This window comes from Rhinoraja longicauda, chromosome 24 (genome assembly GCF_053455715.1).
Source record: "Rhinoraja longicauda isolate Sanriku21f chromosome 24, sRhiLon1.1, whole genome shotgun sequence".
Lineage (NCBI taxonomy): Eukaryota > Metazoa > Chordata > Chondrichthyes > Rajiformes > Arhynchobatidae > Rhinoraja > Rhinoraja longicauda.
Window position 1 is genome coordinate 32,885,849 of NC_135976.1, and position 17,159 is coordinate 32,903,007.

Consider the following 17,159-nt stretch of genomic DNA (forward strand, 5'->3'; position numbering starts at 1 on the left):
GCAAGGCAGGGTAAATGTCCTGAAATTCCACAAACGTAGACTTTTAAGTGGCGCTGAAGGTCAGCACATGTGGCTGCTGAGACTGGGGCACAAACCATTTTCTAACCTCATGTACTGCGTCCGGTGTTCCCGATGTGGACTCCTGTACATATAGGTGAGACAAAGTGCCGACTGGGTGACCATTGCGCTGAACACCTTGGCTTAGTCCGCCGAGGCTTGGGTTGATGAGTAAGGGTGTCAGGGGTCAGCCAAGATTGAATGGCGGTGTGGACTTGATGGGCTGAATGGCCTAATTCTGCTCCTTGAACTTATGAAGGCCTATTGGATCTCCCGGTTGCTAACCATTTTAACTCCTCTTCCCATCCCCACACTGACCTTTGCGTCCTGGTCCACCTCCATTGCCTGAGTGAGGACACACACGAATTGGAGGAACAGCACCTCATATTTCGCTTCGGCAGCTTACAACCCAGCAGTATGAACATTGAATTGTACAATTTTAGGTAACTTGCACAATACCTCCCCCCCCCTATCGGGGAACCTCCCTGCCTGAGGTCACCTGCCCTGATTTTTTCCCCCTTTGCTTCCAGTTCATCCCCCCACCCCCACTACAATCAGGCTGAAGATGGGTCCCGACCCAACACCCTGTTCATCCTTTTTTTTCCCCCGAGAGATGCTGCCTGACCAGCTGAGTTACTCCAGCATTTTGTGTCTACCTTTGGCATTAACCAGCACCTGCAGTTCCTTTTTATTACATTATCAAGTTTCTATCGGGCTTGATGTGTGCTACCGTTTAGATATTAGCACTACAAATTCCTCACTCCAGGCCCGAGGAAACTGGTAATGTGGTCCCTCTCACTATACTTTAACAAGCCTTTCATCTGCAAAACCTACGTCGGTTGGTGAAAGTAACCTCGTGCCTTCACGTGATTCAAGGTGAATGTTACTTGTCTTAATCTTAGAGGAGACAACGAACTGCAGATGTTGGTTTACAAAAAAAGACACAAAGTGCTGGAGTAGCTGGAATTCGAAGAAGGGTCCCGACCCAAAATGGCGCCTATCCATATCCTCCAGAGATGTTGCCCGACTTGCTGCATTACTCCAGGACTTTGTACCTTTTTTTTTCAGTTTTAGAAACATAGAAAATAGGAGCAGGAGGAGGCCATTTGGCCCTCAAGCCAGCATCGCCATTCATTGTGATCATCCACAATCAGTAACCTGTGCCTGCCTTCTCGCCATATCCCTTGATTCTACTAGCCTCTAGAGCTCTATCTGACTCTCTTTTACATTCATCCAGTGAATCGGCCTCCACTGCCTTCACAACTCTCTGGGTGAAAACGTTTTTTCTTACCTCAGTTTTAAATGGCCTCCCCTTTATTCTTCGATTTTAGCTCTGCTTGGCACTGAATTACACAACCTAGACACCCAGCTATTTGGGATAAGGTCATAAGTGATAGGAGCAGAATTAGGCCATTTGGCTCATCAAGTCTACACCACCGTTCAATCATGGCTGATCTATCTCTCCCTCCTAACCCCATTCTCCTGCCTTCTCCCCATCACCCCTGACACTCGTACAAATCAAGGGATAAGGAATACATACCTCCCATCCTCACATATCCTACAGAAACAGGATCACTTTGGGACAGATCGGCTCTTATGGCATTTAGATTTTTTTTTTAAGTGCATAGTTATTTTAATCTGCTATAGGGATAAGGAATAAATACCTTGCATCCTCACATTCCCAACAGAAACTGGATCACGTTTGGATAGATGTGCTCTCATGGTATGTAGATTTTTTTAAGTGCATAGTTATTTTAATCTGATAAGAAACATTGTCTTCGAGTAAATATTGTCACCGAACTAAAAGACACATTGTTACCCGAATGTAAAATCAGATAATCCAACATTTGTACAAGTGCTATCATTAAACAGGTACCTCATCAATCAGGTGAGCAAAGCTTACAAAGGGCAGCAACACCTATTTATCAAAGTAAAAACACACAAATTAACATAATGTAACAGCACTGGTTGTCTTTGTTCCAAACGTCATGATGCAACAGTAAGAGGTTGGTGTTGCCTGCACTTGGCAGGGTCGAACATTCAGGAACAAAGTCTGGATGAGAGAACGCATCCAACATAATTTGAAGAAGTCCCTTCAGATGAAATGAACTCTTGAAAATCAGAATGTGTAGGAAGGAACTGCAGATGCTGGTTTGAACCAAAGATAGACACAAAAATCCTTCAGTCTGAAGAAGGGTTTCAACCCGAAACATCACCTATTCCTTTTCTCCAGAAATGTTGCCTGACCAGCTGAGTTACTTCAGCTTTTTGTGTCTATCTTCTTGAAAATGAGAATCCTTGCTGCAGTCTTTTGGCAATGCCTGAACAGATGGCTAACCAGAGGACAGACAGATATTTCTGGGAGTTATTACCTTTGCTGGTGAAAAATGTAAAGTTATTTTTTTAAAAAAGGAACTTCACCAAAACCATTCACATGATTTAACAGACAATGTTTAGTTTAGTTTAAAGATACAGCATGGAAACAGGCCCTTCGGCCCACCGGGTCCCTGCCGACCAGCGATCCCCGCACATTAACACTATCCTACACCCTTAAGGGACAATTTTTACATTTACCAAGCCAATTAACCTACAAACCTGCACATCTTTGGAGTCTTACAATCTTAGAAAGTTTTCGGCACATTACTTTCTTTAACTTTACACAGTTAAGAGCACTTGTTTATTTTATGGAGTCTTCACGGATAAAAGTTTGTATTGAATTCATATAGTGAGGAAATATCTGTACATTCAATGGTCCTGCTCCACATTTGTGTTTTCTATGTTTTATTTTTGATGATCAAAAATGGAACTCAGATGATTCGTGGCTTAATTCACTTTAAACCACTGTTGGTGGTTAATCACTTCTGCCAGTAATTATAAGGTTGTGAGGTTACGAGTGAAAACAAATGTTCTTGATAACTTAAATAGACAGAATAATTTAAGTCAAATTGAATTCCGCAGCTTTCTGTGTTAGTTCTACATGCTTTTCTCGTTGATTCACCCTTCAACCTCCCACGAGAGTTAAGGCAGCGTTGCTAGCATAGCTCATGGCACCTCAGATGCCAGCTGTGTTTGAGCTCTATTATTATTTGTACTCGGGCTGACACCATAAATACGAGACTTCCTAGGTTAGTGTAAAGGTAAATTTTAAAGTCAGTTCGTTTGCAACACTACAAAGTCATTTTCCTAACACCAATCTGAGCGTCTGCCTGCATTGGCGATTTGTAATTTTGAATCTAACTTCAATCTTTATTTTTAAAGTTGGAGACACAAGGAACTGCAGTTGCTGTTTTTTTTTTCTTTTTAAAAACACAAAGTGCCGGAGTAACAAGTCAGGCAAAGGATCTGAAGAAGGGTCCTGACCAGAAACGTCACCTGTTCATGTTCTCCTGAGATGCTTCCTGGCCTGCTGGGTTTAGTTTAGTTTAGAGACACAGAGCGAAAACAGGCCCTTCGGCCCACCGGGTCTGCGCCGACCAGCGATTCCCGCACACTAGTTCCATGATATCATGATATCCCACTTTTGCATCCGACATGCTAGGGGCAATTTACAGAAGCCAAATAACCCACAAACCTTCACGTCTTTGGAATGTGGGAGGAAATCGGAACACCCGGAGATAACCCACGCAGTCACAGGGAGAACAGACAAACTCCGCACAGACAGCGCCCGTGATCAGGATCGAACCCGGGTCTCTGGTGTTGTAAGGCAGCAACTCTACCGCTGCATCACCGTGCTGCCCTACTTGCTGCCCTGCAGTAACTCCAGCACTTTGTGTCATTTAAAAAAAAAATTTAAGTTACTGGCCTCAGGAGCAACTTATAACGAATGTTTGATAACATTAGCAGGAAACAGAATACTAGGGAGACATGCCTTCATATGCAAAGCTTGTGGTGAAACTGGACGATTGCGATGTCACTGTGCACAATGGAGAGGCCTGTCTCCTCCACTCAGTCTACATCAGTAGCTCTGAATTTCCGACTGCTGGAAGATGGATTTAAGCTGAGTTAAGCTTTGAAGGGGCTGCTGTTCATGATAAACTTACAATGCGATGTACTTTCGATTAACATTCCATGACTTTGCTAAATCTTGAACATAATACCTGCCTCACAGCTCAACATGCCTTCCATTTGAAGCTTTCCCCACAAGATGGCTTTACTTTAGCTTGAGAGTGGCTCGGATGGATTTTGTAGAGAAGTCTTCCATTAATTTCCCCAACCCAGTTCTCTTGGTTTCATTCCTAAAGGCAACAGGTTATGACTTAAGTTCCTAAGTTATCGGAGCAGAATTAGGCCATTCGGCCCATCGAGTCTTCAATCATAGCTGCTCTTTCCATCTCAAACAAATTCTCCTGCTTTCTCCCCATAGCCCTTGACAGCCTTACTACTCAAGAATCTCTCCAGGCACTAGCCGCTATGGCAACTCATACAGGAGACCACTTCCTCTGAAGATATTGAGTATCAACTGCATAGGAATTCCCAAAGCCAGAACAAAGGCTTTGTTCATCATACCACTCTTTCTTTTCAACTGGGCTCTCGGCTATTTATCAGCAACAGCAACTCCAGCTCGGTTTCGCCCTTCCCATCTCCCACCTATCTCCGACTTCCTTCAGCAAAGTAAATCTGAACATCAAAGCATAGTTCTTTCTTTCCATCCCAACACCTGAGACAGCAAGAGCTGCAATTTAAATTCATACCCTTGCTGCAATTTTTTCTTCACACTCGACAATACGATTATCCCCATTTGGACACAAATTGCTGGAGTAACTCATCGGGCCATGAGGCACCTCTGGAGAAAAGGAATAGGTGACGTCTCGGGTCGACACCTTTCCTCAGACCCAAAACGTCACCCATTCCTTTTCGCCAGCGATGCTGCCTGACCCGCTGAGTTACTCCACTATTTTGTGTCTATCTTTGGTGTAAACCTGCACCTGCAGTTCCTTCCTACATATTATTCCCATTTATTCCACTCCTTTTGTATTTCTACACTAGGACAAATCAGGTAACCTATAATAAATTAGTTTGAAGGTTTACCTGTGATGTAAAACATCATCAGATGAGTGATATGACAACTTGAAGCTGCCTGAGTACAGAACAACATAAAGCCATACGTTCCTGTGTTCTTGCATGTTCATAGAACAGTAGAGCAGTTTCAGACCCTTCGGCCCACAATGTCTGTGCCGAACATTGTGCCAAGTTAAACTAATCTCCTCTGCCTGCACGCGATCCATATCCTTCCATTCACTGCATATCCACGTTCCTATCCACAAGCCTCTTAAACACCACCATTGTATCAGTTTCCACCACCATCCCTGGCAGTATGTCCCTGACCTGTACCACTCTCCCTGCAAAGACCTTTCCCTGCACATTGGTTTCAGTGCTCTCGGTGAGATTTCTCTGACTAATGGAATTGTTGGTAAGATATTCTCATAGAGAAATCTCATTTCAAGCACTATCATCTTAAAGTTAAGGCAAAGCTATTCACTTCACACAACGAGTAGTGGCACTCTCTTTCTCACAAACCTCTTGAGATCAGTCCATTGAAACGCCTGCACTGAGAGCGATCGTGATTACCAGATACAGGAATTAAGCAATGCTGAACCAACGAGGGTACGAAAAGCTAGATTTCAAGCTGCTTGTCATCTAATTGAATTGGGAACAGACTCAAAGAGCTGAACTGCCTTCTCAAAAACTACAGAGGACAAGGAAGACAATAATTTTAAGTCTTTAGCCAGGGGGTGGTGAATCTGTGGAATTCATCACAACAGATGGCGGTGGAGGCCAAGTCACTGGGTATTTTTAAAGCAGAGATAGATAGGTTCTTGATCAGTAAGGGTGTCAAAAGTTATAGAGAGGAGGCAGGTGGATGGGATTGAGAGAGGAAGATAGATCAGCCACGATCGTATAGCTGATCTGCTAGGAGAAGACTCGATGGGCCGAATGGCACTGGGTTAACAAATGCTGCTAGTCTTTTTTTCCCCCAGTCAGGAGTATCAAGTACAAAAAAAAAGTACTGGAGTAACTCAGTGGGTCAGGCAGCATCTATGGAGAAGGTGGATAGGGGACGTTTCACAGAGTGCTGGAGTAACTCAGCGGGTCAGGCAGCATCCGTTACTTTGGATCTGTCTTCACTGAGGAAGATACACACAATCTCCCAAATGTTCTAGGGGCCGGAGAACCTAGGGTGATGGAGGAACTGAAGGAAATCCACATTAGGCAGGAAATGGTTTTGGGTAGACTGATGGGACTGAAGGCTGATAAATCCCCAGGGCCTGATGGTCTGCATCCCAGGGTACTTAAGGAGGTGGCTCTAGAAATAGTGGAAGCATTGGAGATAATTTTTCAATGTTCTATAGATTCAGGATCAGTTCCTGTGGTTTGGAGGATAGCAAATCTTATCCCACTTTTTAAGAAAGGAGGGGGAGAGAAAACGGGTAATTATAGACCAGTTAGTCTGACATCAGTGGTGGGGAAGCTGCTGGAGTCAATTATAAAAGACGAAATTGCTGAGTATTTGGATAGCAGTAACAGGATCATTCCGAGTCAGCATGGATTTACGAAGGGGAAATCATGCTTGACAAATCTACTGGAATTTTTTGAGGATGTAACTAGGAAAATTGACAGGGAAGAGTCAGTGGATGTGGTGTACCTCGACTTTCAGAAAGCCTTCGACAAGGTCCCACATAGGAGATTAGTGGGCAAAATTAGAGCACATGGTATTGGGGGTAGGGTACTGACATGGATAGAAAATTGGTTGACAGACAGAAAGCAAAGAGTGGGGATAAATGGGTAGCTTTCGGAATGGCAGGCAGTGACCAGTGGGGTACCGCAAGGTTCGGTGCTGGGACCCCAGCTATTTACGATATACATTAATGACTTAGATGAAGGGATTAAAAGTACCATTAGCAAATTTGCAGATGATACTAAGCTGGGGGGTAGTGTGAATTGTGAGGAAGATGCAATAAGGCTGCAGGGTGACTTGGACAGGTTGTGTGAGTGGGCGGATACATGGCAGATGCAGTTTAATGTAGATAAGTGTGAGGTTATTCACTTTGGAAGTAAGAATAGAAAGGCAGATTATTATCTGAATGGTGTCAAGTTAGGAAGAGGGGATGTTCAACGAGATCTGGGTGTCCTAGTGCATCAGTCACTGAAAGGAAGCATGCAGGTACAGCAGGCAGTGAAGAAAGCCAATGGAATGTTGGCCTTCATAACAAGAGGAGTTGAGTATAGGAGCAAAGAGGTCCTTCTACAGTTGTACCGGGCCCTGGTGAGACCGCACCTGGAGTACTGTGTGCAGTTTTGGTCTCCAAATTTGAGGAAGGATATTCTTGCTTTGGAGAGCGTGCAGCGTAGGTTCACTAGGTTAATTCCCGGAATGGCGGGACTGTCGTATGTTGAAAGGCTGGAGCAATTAGGCTTGTATACACTGGAATTTAGATGGATGAGGGGGGATCTTATTGAAACATATAAGATAATTAGGGGATTGGACACATTAGAGGCAGGAAACATGTTCCCAATGTTGGGGGAGTCCAGAACAAGGGGCCACAATTTAAGAATAAGGGGTAGGCCATTTAGAACGGAGATGAGGAAGAACTTTTTCAGTCAGAGAGTGGTGAAGGTGTGGAATTCTCTGCCTCAGAAGGCAGTGGAGGCCAGTTCGTTGGATGCTTTCAAGAGAGAGCTGGATAGAGCTCTTAAGGATAGCGGAGTGAGGGGGTATGGGGAGAAGGCAGGAACGGGGTACTGATTGAGACTGATCAGCCATGATCGCATTGAATGGCGGTGCTGGCTCGAAGGGCTGAATGGCCTACTCCTGCACCTATTGTCTATTGTCTATTATCCCTGGAGAATGTGGATAGGTGACATTTTGGCTTGGGAGCCTTCTTCAGCCTGATTGGACTGGGGTGGAGACAAGTGGTAAAGACTGGTGGGGTGGGGGCAAAGCCTGGCAAGAGAAGGTGAGTACCGATGGGGGGAGGGTATGATTGGTGGAGTATGTGACAAAGGACACAAAAATACTCAGCATTACGTGGTTGGAATGCATTAGGGTTAGGATTCCACATGGGACTGTAATTAGTTTAATAGTTTAGTTTGGAGATATAGCGCGGAAACAGGCCCTTCGGCCCACCGAGTCCGCGCCAGCAGCGACTCTCGTATGTTAGTACTATCCGACACACTAGCGACAATTTACAATTTATACCGAAGCCAATTAACCTACAAACCTGTACATCTTTGGAGTGTGGGAGGAAACCGGAGCACCCGGGGAAAACCCACACGGTCACAGGGAGAACCAACAAACTCCGTACAGACAGCACCTGTAGTTAGGATCGAACCCGGGTCTCTGGTGCTGAACTCTACCGCTGTACCAGCAGAACATGGGCTGGTTATGTTGGGACGATCACACCTATCTGCCCTGAGATTGTAATTTTTTTATAAAGGAATGAGGCATGCCATAGAATGCTGCTTTAAAGACACTGGAGTTAACCATGGTATTGAAAATTGAATCATAAATTGTTCAGATTGCAATATATATAAATAACCACCACAGATTATCATTTTGCATTCAGTTTCACAACTTGTTATCTTTCTAAGCCTTAATGGAATTGCCAAATCAGCTGGGATTTAAACTAGACCTGTCGAGAAGCAAAACAAATAATCTATTGCTGAAAAGCAACATACCTTCAGCGACATGCAGAAACAAAGAGCTGCAGATGCAGGTTAATGCACAAAAGGACAAAAAGTGCTGGAGTAACTCTGCGGGACAGGCAGCATCTCTGGAGAACATGACCCTTGAAGAAGGGTGTCGACCCGAAACGTCACCTATCTACGTTCTCCAGAGATGCTACCTGATCTGCTGAGTTACTCCAGCATTTTGTGTCCTTTTGTAAACCTTCAGCGACTGTGTTTTACAGTTTAAGCAATCTTATTATATTTCTCTCTCTTCTATTTTCACTCATCTTCAGTTCCACCTTCTCTACATTGATCATCTGCGTTCAACAAGCCTTCACCATCTTCCCTCAGTTGGCAACAATACTTGAGTTATTTAATATCCCTTTGTCACCACCCTATCACACAATTCCCTTTCTTCCCCTCAACCTACCCTGCAACATTAACATTGATTTAATTGAAACATACAGCTTGGAAACAGGTCCTTCGGCCCACTAAGTGCACACCGACCATCGATCACCTGTTCACACGATGAGAGGAATAGATCGGGTAGATGCACAGAGTCTCTTGCCCAGAGTATGGGAATCAAATAGGTTTGATTCACATAAAAAGAGAGGACATAGGTTTAAGGTGAAGCGGGAAAGTTTTATTAGGAACTTGAGGGGTACCTTTTTCACACAAAGGGTGGTGGGTTTATGGAACAAGCTGCCGGAGGAGATAGTTGAGGCAAGTATTATTGCAACGTTTAAGAAACATTTAGACAGGTACATGGATAGGACAGGTTTTGAGGGATATGGGCCAAACGCAGGCAGGTGGGTCTAGTGTAGATGGGACATGTTGGCCGGATTGGGCAAGTTAGGCTGAAGGGTCTTTTTCCAGGCAATAAGACGTTATACTAGTTCTGTGTTATCCCACTTTTGCATCCACTCCTTGCACGCTGGGGGCAATTTACAGAGGCTAATTAAGCTACTCACCCGCACATCTTTGGGATGTGGGAGCAAAGCAGAGCACCTGGAAGAAACCCACACGGTCACAGGGAGAACGTGCATTCTCCACACAGACACCGACTAAGGCCAGGATCGATCCCGGGTCTCTGGTGCCGTGAGGCAGCAGCTCTACCACCGGGTGGTGCAGTAAGTGGCAGCCTTGCCAACAGCCTGTCTCGTCTCTTCATTTGTTGTTTTTAGTCTGTTTTAATTGTATGTTTTAGTGTTTCTTTAGTTATTGTATTATGTGGGCGGTGGGAGATTGGGGATTTTTTTTAAAATCTCTTCCCTCGGGGGAGATGCGACTTTTTCCGTGCCATATCTCTGTCCGCACTGCGGCCTAAACATCGTGGAGCTGGCGGTCTTTTTGTTAGGGATCGACTTCGGGAGCTCCAACCGCAGGAGCTTCGACTGCCCCGATCGCAGGAGCCTCAATCGCCCCGTTGCAGGGGCTTCGATCGCCGACTGCAGGAGCTTCAATCGCCCCGAACGCGGGAGGAAAGGAGGAAGTAGGTAAAAGTTTTTCGCCTTCCATCACAGTGGGGAAAGTGAGGTAGCCGAAAAACAAGATGGACGTGCTGCCTGCGCTGGTGGGGACTCGAAGGGATTGCCGTGAGTGCAGTGATCTCGGTGTTTGCAGAGACATCGCGCCATGAGGACATCCCGGAGTCTGGTGCGAGTGTGGACGGCTTTCTGACTGTTCAGGCGGACAGGGACTGCAGAGAGTGACAGCGGTCGGTACAACTCTGGTCACATCACGGTGAGGGAGCGTGTGTGTGGCCCGGATATTGAACTGATGGCTGTGGGTCTCTGCTTATGCTGTGTGCCCTGGGGATTCTCACACGCCGCTGTGGCGGCTGTTTATGTTTAATCTTTATGTGGTTTTGTATCTTGTTGGCTTTTTTTAGTATGAATAATTGTATGGTAAATCAAGTTTCACTGTACCTCGGTGCACGTGACAATAAAGGACCATTGAACCATTGACACTGTTTAGTTTTAAATCATTCTCAGTCCTGATGAAAGGCCACTGACATGAAACATTGACTATTTCTCTCTCCACAGATGCTGCCTGACCTCATGAGCATACCTGACATTATTTTCAATAATCTATTGTAATCATAATATCCTCCATACAGGAAGCTGCCACTTGGCTAATTGTACCTGCACCAGGTCTTTTGACCTGCAAGTCTCAGTTAATGCTCTTTCACCAGAACGTCTGCTTTACGTTCAGTTTTTATTTGAGAGTTAGTAGTGAGTGTGCTTCTTCCCATTTGTAACATTTGTAACTTTGCTTTTATAAAAAAAACTATTTTGTTGTTCTTCTCTCCATTGAGCTCCTGTTGACTGGTCTCCTTTAGAAGCTAAGGAACTATCCCAAAGACCCGGCAGAATCCTACGTTGAAAATGACCCACATCTCTGCAATTATACGAAGAGCACAAGGAGCAGATTAAAGTAGACATTAGGTGATAAATGAGCTTCACTTCTATAGAAATAATCTTGTAAAGCAAGAACCTCTAAAGTCCTCCCTCACCGACAGTCTACGTCACACACGCACGCTGATGCATTTTGATGTCCTCTGTAAATTGCATACACAAGTGAAATGGCCCCGGCGTGTGTCTCTGCAAAGTTGAGAGAAGGACTGAATGTTAACTGGCTGTTCTGGTTATTCTATCGTTCCTCAGTCCCCTGTGCACTTTCAAGTGCTTGGATAAGTGGTCGCTGCGTGCAAACTTCTTGTCGCAGATGTGGCACTGGTACGGCTTCACTCCCGAGTGCGATCGCAAGTGCCTGGACAACTCGTCCGACCGAGAGAACCTGCAACGTTTCAGAAACAGAGGGGTCGTCAGGGCGAGTGATGACCAAATGAAAATCAGCGATGGACATAAAAAGCTGGAGTAACTCAGACTCGGAGTCTGAAGAAGGGTTCCGACCTGAAACGTCATCCATTCCTTCTCTCCAGAGAAGCTGCCTGTTCCACTGAGTTACTCCAGCTTTTTGTGTGTATCTTCGGTTTAAACCAGCATCTACAGTTCCTTCCTACCCATTTCGTCTACTCCACTGCTCCTCAAGGTATGTCTACTTTGAAGTTCTCCTCCTCTCTCCGACAAGAGCTCTGCTAGTCTGAAGAAGGGTCTCGTCCCGAAATGTCACCTACTCCTTCTCTCCAGAGATGCTGCCTGACCCGCTGAGTTAATCCAGCATTTTGTGTCTTTCTTCGGTTTAAACCAGCATCTGCAGTTCCTTCCGAACCGAAAATCAACAGTGGCTAAACGTGGAGACACAAGGAACAGCAGGAGCTGGACTCTTGATCAAAACACAAAGTGATGGATGAACTCAGCGGGTCATAAATTCAAGGTGCAGAATTAGGCCCATCAAGTCTACTCCGCCATTCAATCATTGCTGATCTCTCTTCCCCACTCAACCCCATTCTCCTGCCTTCACCCCATAACCCCTGACACCCGCTGTAAAATGTAAAGTTGTAAAATGTCCCTAGTGTGTAGGATAGAACTAGTGTACGGGGAGATCGCTGGTCGGCGCAGACTCAGGCAGCATTCGTGGTGGGAATGGATAGGTGATGCCTTGGTTTGGGACCCCACTTCAGATTCAGGTGCGAAGATATCCAAAGGAAAAAGACATATGAAACACACTTGTATTGAGAGTCTGAGGAACGGAGCCAGCCCGAAACGTTACCTATCCATGTTCGTTAATATGTAGGAAAGAACTGCAGATGCTGGTTTAAATCGAAGATAGACACAAAATGCTGGAGTAACTCAGTAACTGAAGAAGGGTCTCGACCCAAAACGTCACCCATTCCTTCTCCCCAGAAATGCTGCCTGTCCCACTGAGTTACTCCAGCATTTTGTGTCTACCATGTTCTTTAACGGTTCAATTATTCTTTATTATCACATGTACTGGGTTATAGAGAATTTTATTTATTTTTTTTGCATACAGTTCAGTAAATTATTAGTATATTACTGGATGTAAAAGCAGGATAATGTAAAACTAGTGTGAATGGGTGATTGACGGTCAGCACGGACTCAATGGGCCGAAGGGCCTGTTTCCACATTGCATTTTTCAATCAATTTGGTTCAGTCAAGTAGGGCTGAATGGCCTCCTCTTGCTCCTATTTCTAGCATTCATTGACAGTTGAGTTAAAAAAGACCTGACAAAAAGGTTTCCACCAGGACAAGGAGAATGTGACCACAGATAGACACAAAATGCTGGAGTAACTCAGCAGGACAGGCAGCATCTCTGGAGAGAAGGAATGGGTGACGTTTCGATCAAGACCCTTCTTCAGACCTCAGAGTCTGAAGAAGGGTCTCGACTCGAAACGTCACCCACTCTATCTCTCCAGAGATGCTGCTTGTTCTGCTGAGTTACTCCAGTATTTTGTGTCTATCGAGTTTAAACGGCCCTATAGCAGAAGTGTCCACATTGCGGGGCTGGAAACTTTAAGTGTCCTGAGCTAATTCTGCTATCACCATCATATATGTACAAGTGTTGGCTCCCATTTGATTGTTGCCAGAAGCTAGCGCCCTTTTCAGGACAGACGATGCCGGTGATGTAACATTTGAAACATAGATGATGGACACGAAAGAAGAAGCTCGAGTTTAAATCAGCATCTGCAGTTCCTTCCGACACGATAGTGTGACTGCCCTGTGTTTGGAGATTGTTCAGTCTCTCTTAAAGGTCAGGTCTTTGGGGCGACAGAGTCAACAAACTCTTGAGGCCTGTGTGTGGACGCATTTACGTGTGCTGCTCCAAGCGTCAACCTCTGAACAGAACTGGTCTTTTAGCAAAGCTTCCGTATCCAAGTGCCAATAGGTATAAAATGAAAATATACATGTAGCACAAATCATGTCTGTTCAAGCACCAGATTCCTTGCCTTTCACTGATCCTGAACTTACTTATGGACCAGAGCACACCGTGATGGAGTGAATTTGTGGGATTAAGTCAGTAACTGGAGCAACTCGGTACCTGGAGTAACTTAGCAGGAGTAACTTGCTAACCGGAATAAGTCGGTAAATGGAGTAACTAAGCGAGAGTAATTCTAGAACTGGAGTAAGTCAGTTACAAATGAAAAGTTGCCAAGTGATGGAGTAACTCAGTATCTGGAGTAACTTAGTGGGAGTAACTTGTTAACCGGAGTAAGACTTATTCCGGTTAGCAAGTTACTCCTGCTAAGTTACTCCAGGTACCGAGTTGCTCCAGTTACTGACTTAATCCCACAAATTCACTCCATCACGGTGTGCTCTAGTCTTTCAACATATGACAGTCCCGCCATTCCGGGAATTAACCTAGTAAACCTATGCTGCCCGCCCTCAATAGTAAGAATATCCTTCCTCAAATTTGGAGACCAAAACTGCACACAGTACTCCAGGTGCGGTCTCACTAGGGCCCTGTACAACTGCAGAAGGACCTCTTTGCTCCTATACTCAACTCCTCTTCACTGCCTGCTGTACCTGCATGCTTCCTTTCAGTGCCTGATGCACTAGGACACCCAGATCTCGTTGTACGTCCCCTTTTCCTAACATGACACCATTCAGATAATAATCTGCCTTCCTATTCTTACCACCAAAGTGGATAACCTCACACTTATCCACATTAAACTGCATCTGCCATGCATCCGCCCACTCACACAACCTGTCCAAGTCACCCTGCAACCTCATAGCAACTTCCTCACAGTTCACACTGCCACCCAGCTTTGTATCATCTGCAAATTTGCTAATGGTACTTTTAATTCCTTCATCCAAGTCATTGATGTATATTGTAAATAGCTGCGGTCCCAACACCGAGCGTTGCGGTACCCCACTAGTCACTGCCTGCCATTCTGAAAGGGACTCATTTAGACCCACTCTTTGCTTTCTGGCTGCAAAACAAATTTTCTATCCATGTCAGTACCCTACCTCCAATACCATGTGCTCTAATTTTGCCCACCAATCTCCTATGTGGGACCTTGTCAAAGGCTTTCTGAAAGTCGAGGTACACCACATCCACCGGCTCTCCCCTGTCAATTTTCCTAGTTACATCCTCAAAAAATTCCAGTAGATTAGTCAAGCATGATTTCCCCTTCGTAAATCCATGCTGACTCAACTTATAGGCTATATATATATCTCCAACTACCTTCAGTCCTCCATCATTTCTCCACCTCCATTGCCTGATCGAGTCTGAATTCTCAGCATTTTCTGCTTTTATTACCGTTTAGCCTCGTCCTGAAGTGTGAGTTGATGTGGAGACTGAAAGCCTGCATTAGCTGAGCTTTATGTTCACCCCACATTAGCACCGAGGTCATAGGGAGGTACAGTTAGTCAGAGTCACACAGCAGGGAAACAGGCCCTTCGGCCCAACTCGTCCATGCAGATCAAGATGCCCTCTCTAAGCCACATTTGGTCTGTGTCCCTCTGAACCTTTCCCCTCCATGTACCTGTACAAGTGTCTTTTAAATGCTATTACAGTGCCTGCCTCAACTACCTCCCCTGGCAGCTCGTTCTGTTACCCACCACCCTCTGTGAAAAAAATTCTTCACAGTGTCCTATCAAATCTTTCACTTGAAATTTATGTCCTCTGGTTCTTGATGCCCCGACTACAAGATTCTGTGCATTCACCCCATCTAGCCCCCTCATCAATTAATACACGTTTAAGGTGAGAGGGGCAAAGTTTGCAGGAGATGTGCGGATAAAGGTTTATTTTTACAATGAGGGAGACGAGAACCTGGAGTGCATTGCTGGGGGGGGGAGTTATGATAGTGGCATTTAAGAGATTTCTAGGTAGGCACGTGGATAAGCAGGAAGTGGAGGGATATGGAATATGTGCAGGCAGATACGCATCATGTTCGGCACCAATATTGGGGGCTGAAGGGCCTGTGGTTTTGATTTAGAGACGCAACGTGGAAACTGGCCCTTTGGCCGACCATTGATCACCTGTACAACTAGATATATGCCATCCCCATCCTATAAACTAGGGGCAATTTACAGAAGCCAATTAGCCGGCAAACCACGCATGTCTTCGGGAAGTGGGATTAAACCGGAGCACCCGGAGGAAACCCGGAGTCACACGGAGAGTGTACAAACTCCACATAGACAGCACTTGTAGTCAGGATCGAACACGGGTCTCCTGCGCTGTGAGGCAGAGGCTCGTCCTCTGCGCCACCCTCTGCCCTTTGTAAATTTCACCAAGTGGGGAATGGATGAAAAAGTGGGATTACACCGAACGGGTGCTTGATGGTGGGCGTGGACTCGATCGGCCGAAGGGCCTGTTTCCACGCTTGTGTGTGTACATTGCAGAAGGAAGAGCGGATGTGGGAGTGACTCACCGCCAGTCGCAGTCGGGCCAGGTGCAGGGGTAGGGTTTCTCTCCTGTGTGGCGTCTGTAGTGTGCCTTGAGGTGGCTGCTCTTGATGTACATCTTGTTGCAGCCGGGGAAGGAGCACTTGTGCACGCGGATGACGTCGGCCGCGGGCGACTTCTGGAGCTTCTGGCCGGCGGCATCCACCACGTTGACCAGGCTGCCGATGGTCACGGCCCGGGTGGCGATGGGCAGGGGGGCGATCTTGACGAACTGGCGGGTGGCACTGTTGGCCGGCACCTGGACCAGCTGGGGCACCAGGGCGAAGGCTTGGCCCTGGAGGTTGACGATGAGTTGGGTCAGTTTGAGGCCGGACGGTGAGGGCTGAGCGGTGGCGGCGGTGGTGCCGGGAACCTGCACGGGTTGGAGCTGAAGCACAACGGGATCGTTCTCAGCCGCTGGGTCCGCACCGCTCCCGTCCCCGCCAGCCCCGCTCCCTCTGTCTTCCAAACACCCGCCAGATTCCACCGAGGCTTCCGACTTCACCTCCACCTTGATCGCGGCTGCCCCCCCTCCCTCCGATAGACCTTCCCTGACCGCTTCCATCTTCTCCTTCAAGAACTCCTCGATCTCCTCCAGCGTGGGCACAAAGCCGGCCGACGAGCCGGGCCGGAAGTCGGGCACGGTCAGGGTGGCATCGAGCAGGGGCCCAGGGTGCGGACCCTGGAGGCTCTCGAAGCCCGACAACAGCATCTGCACCACGCCGCCCCGCTCCAGCAGCTCGCGGCCGTCCGCAGAGTCCGGGCTGGAGCAGGAGCGCGGGCTGCATCCCTCGCTGCCCCCGTGCTCCGGAGTCGTCGGGCTCGCCCCTGGCCCGCAGCCCCGCTCCGCACCACAGCCGGCCCCTGCAGCCGGCAACAGCTCGCTAACACACAGCGGCTCGCTGCGGTTTAACGAGACCATCGGCTTCTCACCACCTCCAACCAGTTCCAGAGCTCAGGACGGGCACAATGATGGAACCACAGCGAGACTAAGGAACGCAATCGTGTAGCTCAACGTTGGAGACTCTCCATCGCAAACCTGCAGTAAAGCTGAAGAAAAAACATAAAGTTAAGCAAACAATCAATGGTAGCACTGGGGAAGGGTTCCGACCCAAAACGTCACCT

The 17,159-nt window shown here is 46.7% G+C and overlaps 1 protein-coding gene across 1 annotated transcript; it reads right to left on the reverse strand.

Moving 5' to 3' along the window:
* Positions 1–9,913: 9,913 nt before the first annotated feature.
* LOC144605593 (Krueppel-like factor 15) lies at positions 9,914–16,956 on the reverse strand. Its single transcript, XM_078421028.1, has 2 exons — positions 16,022–16,956; positions 9,914–11,523 (listed from the first exon to the last, which is right to left on the reverse strand). The coding sequence occupies exons 1-2, from the start codon at positions 16,954–16,956 to the stop codon at positions 11,355–11,357; spliced, it is 1,104 nt and encodes a 367-aa protein (XP_078277154.1). The 3' UTR covers positions 9,914–11,354.
* Positions 16,957–17,159: the final 203 nt, after the last annotated feature.

Coding starts and splice junctions, on each gene's coding strand:
- LOC144605593 (XM_078421028.1), bottom strand. CDS start 16,956: ATGGTCTCGTTAAACCGCAGCGAGCCGCTGTGTGTTAGCGAGCTGTTG. Junction 11,524..16,021: donor TGGCCCGACTGCGACTGGCG/GTGAGTCACTCC, acceptor GAAACGTTGCAG/GTTCTCTCGGTCGGACGAGT.